Source organism: Mandrillus leucophaeus, unplaced genomic scaffold, assembly GCF_000951045.1.
Source record: "Mandrillus leucophaeus isolate KB7577 unplaced genomic scaffold, Mleu.le_1.0 Scaffold383, whole genome shotgun sequence".
Taxonomy (NCBI): Eukaryota; Metazoa; Chordata; class Mammalia; order Primates; family Cercopithecidae; genus Mandrillus; species Mandrillus leucophaeus.
Window position 1 is genome coordinate 1,329,754 of NW_012104065.1, and position 9,706 is coordinate 1,339,459.

The window sequence follows — 9,706 nt, forward strand, 5'->3', positions numbered from 1 at the left end:
TGACCCAGCCATCCCATTACTGGGTATATACCCAGAGGATTATAAATCATGCTGCTATAAAGACACATGCACACATATGTTTATTGCGGCACTATTCACAATAGCAAAGACTTGGAATCAAGCCAAATGTCCATCAGTGACAGACTGTATTAAGAAAATGTGGCAAATATACACCATGGAATACGATGCAGTCATTAAAAAGGATGAGTTCGTGTCCTTTGTGGGGACATGGATGCAGCTGGAAACCATCATTCTCAGCAAACTATCACAAGAACAGAAAACCAAATACCACATGTTCTCACTCATAGGTGGGAATTGAACAGAGACCACTTGGACACAGGAAGGGGATCATCACACACCAGGTCCTATTGTGTGGAGGGTGGGGGAGGGATAGCATTAGGAGATATACCTAATGTAAATAATGAGTTAATGGGTAAAGCACACCAACATGACACATGTATACATATGTAACAAACCTGCATATTGTGCACATGTACCCTAGAACTTAAAGTAAAAAGAAAAAAAGCAGATGTTTGCAAAGTAAAAAGCAGACGCTTGCAAAGTAAAAAGCAGATGTTTGCAAAAAAACAAAATAAGTGGGAGCTAAATGATGAGAACTCATGAACGCAAAGAAGGGAACAACAGACACTGGGGTCTACTTGTGGGTGAAGAGTGGGAGGAGGGAGAGGAGCAGAAATGATAACAATTTGGTGCTGGGCTTAATGCGTGGGTGACGAAATAATCTGGACAACGACGCTTCATAACACAAGTTCACCTACGTAACAAGCCTTCACACGTACTCCTGAACTTAAAATAAAAGTTAAAAAAATGAATTTCCTATTATTTTGTGTTGTTTTGGTGTTTTATTGCTTTGACTAGATTGATTGAATTTTAAGAATATAGAATTGGAAAATACTTCAGCGATTATCTAAGAAAGGAAGTATAGCCTGGAGCAGAGAACACGTTTTAAATTCTGCCTCTGGTACTCTCTAGCTACGTGAGTTTGGGCACATTACTCAGCCTCTCCGAGACGCAATTTTCTCATTGGCAAAATGGGCTTTTGGTGGGGGAACTTAAAATGAGGTAACGCATTAATATTTTTATTCAGCTTTTGGCATATAGTAAGTGTTTGATAAATGTAAACTATTTTATATTATTAAATCAAACCTTCAACCCAAAGTAGAAATCTTCTTTATAGTATTCTGATCAGATGACTGTCTACTTTCAGTAACACTAAATACTTCTAGTGTTAGAGAACCAACCATCAGAAAGGCAGTGTATTTTATTACTAGAGAGTTCTCATCATTAGAACAGTCACTAGTTAGACACAGTAACCTTGAGGTAGTTGAAGTTTTACTATTTCAGTGATATCAAGCAGAACTTCACAAAGGAGGGGAGGGAAAGAAAGAAATATTCATTGTATATTGAGTAGGCACCAGGTACTTGACAGGTGTTTTATATGAGAAATGAGCCCTGAGGTCTAAATCTCTATGAAATTATGGGAAAGATTAAACAAATGGTGACTTATAGATGATTTATTTTCAGTCTCTTTGGATCTCTATTTTCTCTCTACTAATCAACGTAGGAAAAACCCAGACATAATCACTACAGGAAGATATAATTACGTATGCCTTTAATGTGATAAAATACAACATCTCTAGTTCTGAATAATGTGATTTATTATGTCCTACTTCTTGCTTTGCTATCTTCTAACCGTAGTTGTTTTCCTTATTTATCTCTGCTTCCTAGCCACATCTCCCTTTTCCTAGTGTCCTAGTGGTGTGTATGCAATAGAATATTCCCATTCTTGCCTTACCTTCCCCTGGAAGAGCTTGGCTGCCTTCTGGTATCTGTGCATGTTCTCTTCATACTCTGGGGAGGCCTTGTTCATTATCAGGAGGAGATGAATCTGAATTACGCTGTTGAATAGCCCAATCACAGTCTGGCAAGTTGAAATGTGTTACAGTAGAGTGAAAGAGAGAGAAAGAATGCATTAGTACCTGGGAAGGAGTGAATAGGTAGATTGAAACATAAATGAGAGCTGGCCACTGGTAACACAAATGGAACTAACTTTGAAGATGGCTCTCAGTAAGTCTCACAATCTTGTTTTCATGCAACTGTGTAAATCCTTCCTTCCCACACTGAATGGGATGGAACTGAGTAACCAAGACAATGTTGCAGAAATGATGGAGTGTGACTTCCAAGGTGAGTCTTGAAAGACATTACGGTCTCTGCTCTTCTCTCTATCTCTCACTCTGAGGAATACCAGCCCCAGTGTAGGGTACTCAAGCAGTCCTCTGAGGAGCAACGCATGGCAAGGAACTAAGTCCTTCTGCTACTAGCCAGCATTGACTTGCCAGTCATGTGAGGGAGCCATCTTGGAAGCAGATCCCAAGCTCCAGTCAAGCCTTCAGATGACTGCAGCCCTAAACAATGACTGCAACCTCCCAAGAGACGACCTTAAACCAGAAGCACCTAACCCTAGCCACCCTATATTGGATGACCTGCAGAAACTATATGAGATTATCAATGTTTTGTATTTGAAACTCCTAAGATTTGGAGTAATCTGTTTTGCAGCAATAGACAACTAATACACTATGTAACATATTAGTCACTTGTTTCAGCCTTGCTTCTTGTTGCAAGACTAGTCAGAGACACATAAAATGTAACCTTTGAGTACATATTAGTAGTTCATACTTACTGGGTGTTCATTATGTGGAGGCACTGTCTCCAACTCTTAATGAATAATAAGTAATTTAATCTTCAAGGTCCCAGTTTTTCAAATGAGGAAACTGAGGCACAGGTAGACTAACTAATTCAGAGTCAAATAAATGGCAGGCAGGGATTCACACCAGCTGGTCTAGCCCCAGAGTTCATGCTCTTGATCATCAGGATGAACTGCCTCATGCACAGTGGATAGTAAAATCCCATATAAACCAACTCAGTCCCAAATGTGTCTGAACCATTGTACCAAAGGTTAACAGAAGGTGAGCTCTTCAGGAGACCAGAAGCATTGACCTTGTTTTGCTGATTAGAGATGGTGATTTTCCATGAAGTTGTCAATGACTTAGAGGAGTGGAACAGCCACCAGAGACAGGAGAAGAAAAAGAGAGGAATCCACGGCACTGGTTCCCTTCATTTCATTGTCCTGAAATAATGCTGCAAGTCTATTTTAAAACAATCTCATTTCTTTTCACCTCTCCTAAATTCAGAAAGCATTGCTACAAAACTAGTGTGTACACAGGAAGACAGAACATGGTGAGTTAACAAATCTTTGGGCAGAGTCTTAGGAGGAAGAGAGCAGCTAGGCAGAATTCTTCCTGAAGATACACACTCTTGTAGAGATGGCCCAGCTCTTTTGGCTGCCTACAATATGTAGGCAAGGAGGGCCAAATGGGTCTTTTCCTAAAGATTTCTCCATGGATTTTAAAATCAAGTTTTAGATTTTTCATTTGGGAGATTGGATGATACATGATTTACTCTTATTTTACTAAATCCTGCTACTTAAATTTAGAGCATTCATTCACCGTTCTAAAGCTGAGATGGAGGATAATTCCTGGGAAGAGTAAAGACATAAAAACGAGTACGTCAAAAGGTACAGTTATCTTAGCAGAAGGGACTGGCCATAGCCGAATGGATTAGTTCAATCCTAACAGACACGTTGACGCCAAGTACTGAGTATGTGCATTAAAAGTGCGTGGCAGGTCAGGTGCATGGCTGGGATTTTCTGCCCAGTTGCTACTGGTGCAAACCTTTGCACCAGAAGCAGATGAGAAACAACTATAGTAGAATGGGCAGTTTTCCAAATGAGAAAAATATTACTTTCAGGGAATAAAAAAAGTAACAGTAGAAATTGAACTTGCTTCTTTAAAGAAATTGTTACTGAATTTTCTCTTGATATAATTTGCCTTCACCAATAATATCGAACTTAAAAAATATGTCATTGTTCTGCAAAATGAGAAACAGATCAGGCATAAGAAACCAGGAAGGTCAGTGCGTGCCCCTGCCTTAGCTAGCCTGCAAAATGCCATGACACAGAGGCCGTAGCCCAGGGACGAAAAGATCATCTTTTCTGGCCCCACATAGAGAAGAACACCTTTTTGATTATTGCTGCCAATACCCCAGGGGCATACGTGTTTGGAGCCTTAGCAGAAGTGGAAATAGAATCAGCAAGTCCAGAGAGATAAAGATGGTGTGAGAGGTAGGCCAGAATTTATTCAACAAGAAAAGGGGTGTTTTCTGTTGAAGGCAGTGTAGGGTAATAGACAAACTACAGGATTCAGTCACAGGGACCAGTCATAAAAAAACAAGGGCAACTACATAGGCTGTCTCTGAAGCTCAAATTCCTAGCCATAGGGCTCTGAAGGAGTTACTTAAATTTTCTGAACTCCCATTTCCTCTACTGTAAAATGGAAGTTGGCAAAATGTGCTAATGCATCAGTTACATTTTTGTCCCTTAAATTATGCATTTTCTATTTACTCATGATGTGACCTTGAATAATGTCATCATTTGGATCTTGAATGTTCTCCTCTATAAAATGGGCACAATAATTTCCTCTCTTCTACCTCAACAAAAATCAATGTGAGGAATAAATGGGAAAATGAGGATGAAAGGGCTCTGTAAGTTCTCAAAAATCATACCATGCATGTAAAGTACTGTTATTAGAGAATAGAAGGTACAGTGTTTTGAGCTGATGTAGATCACTAGAAATTAATACTCTGTAAGATTCTATAATCTATGTCAGGGAAAATAAGGATGGGACACAAGATAATTCTGTGGACTGTGTTATAGTCTATAGCGAGTGTTAGAAGGCCAGATGGTGATCAGGACAGGTAGAGCACCACCTTTATCCAGATTGCATGCAGCATGCAACACCAGAGGCAGACACACCAGGAGAGAAGGCTGAAGCATGGTGAGCGTGTGGGCACGTGCTAGTCAATGCATGGTTTGCAGCTGCTGCCAGACTAGGAGCTGCTTGTTACTGGTCTACAAAGAGGTACATACAGAAAATGAAATGTGTGTTTAGAAACAATTATAGAAACTTTACACTGTTGTGACATCCAAATATGTGAACAGTGAGCTTCATTTAACATTTTTTTTGTTTGTCTTTCATTTACTCTTATTTTATTTTAGGCACACACCATTGTACCTGGTAATTTTTAAAGTTTTTGGTAGAGACAAGGTCTCGCTATGTTGCCCAGGCTGGTCTCAAACTCCTGGGCTCAAGCGATCCTCACGCTTTGGCCTCCCACAGTGCTGGGATTACAGTTGTGAGCCACTGCACCTGGCCTTGAGTCAGTCACCTTAACTTTGCATTCTGGTTCTCTTTCTTACTAGCAGTGTGATAGTTCATTTAACTTTTCTCTGTTTTTTGTTTAACAGGAACAAGTTAAATCTTAAAAAGGTGTAGGAAGGATAGTAACATAAACAATACAGTAGGTGTTCAATTAATGGCAGTTCCTGTCATTATTGGTCGAAGAATTGAAACTCTGGGAGGAAGAGACCTCTGTTATGAAGACCAGTACCTTTCCTGACTCAGGCTCTGAAGGGGCTGAGAATAGGAAATATTGTTTACCACAGGGTTGTACTCTGTCACCATGTGAAGGCTGTTGATTTCAATGAAACGGCTCAATTTGGTGGCATCAATGCTTTCAGTGTCTTCGTCCTCTAAATTCAGTTGTTCATTGTCTACCTGGGTAACAAAAAAAAGAATAAAGTCACTATTCCATCTTTTTTTCATGTATTGATAAACGTCTTTGGACCCCCATGTGACAGGCACTGATTAAGGCTCTGAAGACCAAAAGATAAGTAAGAAAATTTCCCTGCCCTAGAAGGACAAACTGTCCTGTAGAATCCAGGTGTCATCACAGGATAACCACAGGCCCGCATGTCACCTAAGGAAGAGCAGAAAAGCTTCAAGGAAGAAGCTACTCCTGAAAAGTGGCTAAGCCTTCATCAGATAAATGAGGATGAGGAAGGAGCTTTAAATAGAGAACAGTATTTACAAATACTGTGAGATGTGAGAGGTTGTGCTCTCGAAGCTGCCGTTAGTTCACTGTGACCCTAGCAGATGTGATGTCAGAGTTGCAGAGAGACAAGGTTAGAGGGATAAGGAGGAGCCAATCTGGAAGTGTCTGGAAGCCAAGGCAAGTAGATTAAATTCTATCTGAGGGCAAGGGGGGCCATTGGCAAGGTCAGATTTGTGTTATATTTATGCACTCTTTTACTGTGAAATAAAACACATGTAGAGAAAAGTATAACACAGTATAAACATTTGCTGTAAAGCTCAGCAAATTATCACAGAGAAAACTACTGTAGAATCACCACCCAGGTAAAGAAACAGAATATTGCTAGAACCCCTGAAGTCCTGGCGCTTCCTTCTAATTTATAATTCATTCTTTTTTTTTCTTGCCAAAGGTATGCTGGCTTTTATGTTGACCATTTTCGTTCTTTATAGCTTTACCACTTAAAGATCCTTCTTTTAATGCTATAGTTTAGTTTTACCTTATTTTTTAACATTGAATACATGTAAACAAACCATTTTTTTGTCTCTTTGGCTTAACATTTTGATTATAAGTCATTTATGTTATTGCATGTAGCTGTTGTTTGTTCATTTTCCTTGCTGTATAATATTCCATTGTCTGAATAAACACAATTTATTTCTTCATTTTACTACTGATGAACATTTTGATTGTTTCTAGTCATTAAGACAATGCTGCAATGAACACTTCTTGACTTTTGGTGCATATATGCCTCTGTATCTACTGAGCATATACCTCAGATTGGGATTTTTGATTATAGAATATGTATATATTTAACTAGTAGAAAATGCCAAACTATCTTCCAAAGTGGATAATAACTTGTGCACACCAGTACTGTGTGTGAAAGGTCCCATTGCTCCACATCCTTGTCAACACTTGCTATTGTCAGTTTTTCTAATTTTACTGATTTTGGTGGATATGGTTTTATCTCAGTGGTTTTAATTGCATTTCTCTCATTAACAGTTAATAATAATTTAAGGATATGAGGACAATTAAAGATAATTTCCCTCATTATCCTCTTTATAAAGTGTTTATTCATGTTGCTTGCCCATTTTTCTTTTGTCTATCTTTTTCTTTCTGATTTGAATGTGTTTTTATATATGCTGAATATGAGTCCTTTGTTGGTTCTGTAATGCATGTATTTTCTTACTAGGGCTTCTCTTTTAATGGTTACTGCATATGAAAGAAGGTAATTCAAACATAGTCAAGGTTTTCATCTTTATAGCTAGTGTGTATTTTTTCATTTTGTTTTATTTAAGAAATCTTTGACTACACAAAGGTCATGAAGATATTCTCCTATATTTTCTCCTTTCTCAACATTGTCTTTCACAATAGATCTAAAATCCACTTGGAACTCATTTTTCTCCTTAAAACGGATGCAAGTTAGGCCGGCAGTGGTGACTCACGCCTGTAATCCCAGCACTTTGAGAGGCCGAGGCCAGCGGATCACCTGAAGTCAGGAGTTCAAGACCAGCCTGGTCAACATGGTGAAACCCCGTCTCTACTAAAAGTACAAAAATTAGCTAGGTGTTGTGGTGCATGCCTGTAATCCCGGCTACTCAGGAGGCTGAGGCAGGAAAATCCCTTGAACCCAGAAGGCGGAGATTTCAGTGAGCCAAGACCACGCTATTGCACTCCAGCCTGGGTGGAAGAGTGAAACTCTGTCTCAAAAAAAAAAAAAAAAAAAAGGATGCTAAGACCCTTGATTTTTGTATTACTCTTCTCTAAAGTGAGTATTAAAGTCTCCCTCTTTCTGATTGCTTGCATTAATTGGGGCATTGGTCTTCTCCTGTCCTGGGATTTTCTGGTTCTCAGGCCTTCAGATTCAGACTGGAATCTACACCATTGGTGCTTCAGCCCTCAGGCCTTCAAACTACAACACTGGCTCCTCTGGGTCTCCAGCTCACAGGCAGTAGATGGTGAGACTTTTCAGCCTTCATATTTGTGTGAGCCATTATCTTATTAAAAGAATCTCTTAATATGTATATTCATATATATAATCTTTACCATATAACATATATGTAATTTGTATTATTTTTATGTAATATTTACTATGTAATATCTATCTATAATCTATTATCTATCATCTATCTATCTATCTATCTATCTATCTATCTATCTATCTATCATCTATCTATCTATCTCCTGTTGATTCTGTTTCTCTGGTGAACAAAGAAACAGAAAAACAGAACCAATCCTATTGCAAATAATACTGCTATGCCATTAGTTTTACTACTATTATTGTTATTGACAAATTGGTGAAAACTTTTCTTAGTGTTTGAAGTCTTTTTCCTACTTTATTATGCTTTACTTTTAACCTACTATTCAGATTTGTACATATTTATGGGGTACAGTGTGATGTTTCAATACATGTATACATTGTGTAAATAATCAAATCATAGTATTTAGCATATCTGTTGCCTGAAATATTTGTCATTTCTTTGTGATGAGAACATTAAAAAATACTTTCTTCTAGCTATTATGAAATTCCAATACAATATTGTTAACTCTACTCACCCTACTGTGCAATAGAATACCTAAACTTATTTCTTTCATCTAACTGTAATTTTGTACTAACCAATTTCTCCACGTCCCCACTTCCCTCTTCCCTCCCCACATCCGCCTCTGCTCCCCAGCCTTCCATAACCACTATTGTACTCTCTACTTCTATAGATCCACTTTTTTAGATTGCTTGTATGAGTGAGATCGTGTGATATTTGTCTTTCTGTACAAGGCTTATTTCACTTAACATAGTGTCCTCTGGGTCTATCTGTGCTCCTATACATGACAGAACTTCATTCTTTTTTATGGCTGAATAATGTCTATTGCATATATGTACCGCATTTTCTCTCTCCGTTCATCTGCTCACGGACACGTAAGTTGATTCCGTTTCTTGGCTATTATAAATAGTGCTGCAATGAACATGGGAGTGCAGATATCTCCTTGACATACTATTGATTTCATTTCCTTTGGATGTATACCCAATAGTGAAAGTGCTGGATCATATGGTAGTTCTATTTTAAAATGTTTGAGGAACGTTCATACTGTTTTCCATAATGCTATACTAATTTACATACCCATTAACAGTGTATAAAAATTCTTTCTCCACATCCACACCAGCATTTGTTACTTTTTGTCTTTTTGGTGATAGCCATTCTAATTGGGGTGAGGTGATATCTTATTGTGGTTTTCCGGTTTTTAATTAAAAAACATGTAGAAAGCCACCCCTGACCCGACCTGTGTGCTCCTTTTCTCCCCAGAAGGAGCTTATCGTTGTTAGAAATGTTTGAACCAGAGCAACTCCATCTTGAATAGGGGCTGGGAAAAATGAGCTGAGACCTACCGGGCTGCATTGCAAGACGGTTAAGACATTGTAAGTCACAGGATGAAATCGGCACAAGATACAGGTCATAAAGACCTTGCTGATAAAACAGGTTGCAGTAAAGAAGGTGGCCAAAACCCACCAAAATCAAGATGGTGATGAGCATGACCTCTGGTTGTCCTCTGTGTTACCCTCCCACCAGCCCCATGACAGTTTACAACTGCCATGGCAAAGTCAAGAAGTTACCCTGTATGGTCTGAAAAGGTGAGGCATGGATAATCCACTCCTTAGTGCATGTAATCAAGAAATAACCATAAAAATGGACAACCAGCAGCCCTTGGG

General features: G+C 38.7%; 1 protein-coding gene across 2 annotated transcripts in view; it reads right to left on the reverse strand.

Moving 5' to 3' along the window:
• Positions 1–9,706, reverse strand: part of ERP27 (endoplasmic reticulum protein 27) — a 29,934-nt gene that overhangs the window by 2,904 nt on the left and 17,324 nt on the right. For both annotated transcript variants that reach the window (XM_011990806.1, XM_011990807.1), the window contains 2 exons: positions 5,577–5,693; positions 1,817–1,942 (listed from right to left, as the gene is read on the reverse strand). In XM_011990806.1, the coding sequence (XP_011846196.1) occupies positions 1,817–1,942; positions 5,577–5,693 (243 nt within the window). The remainder of the gene's footprint in view (positions 1–1,816; positions 1,943–5,576; positions 5,694–9,706) is intronic.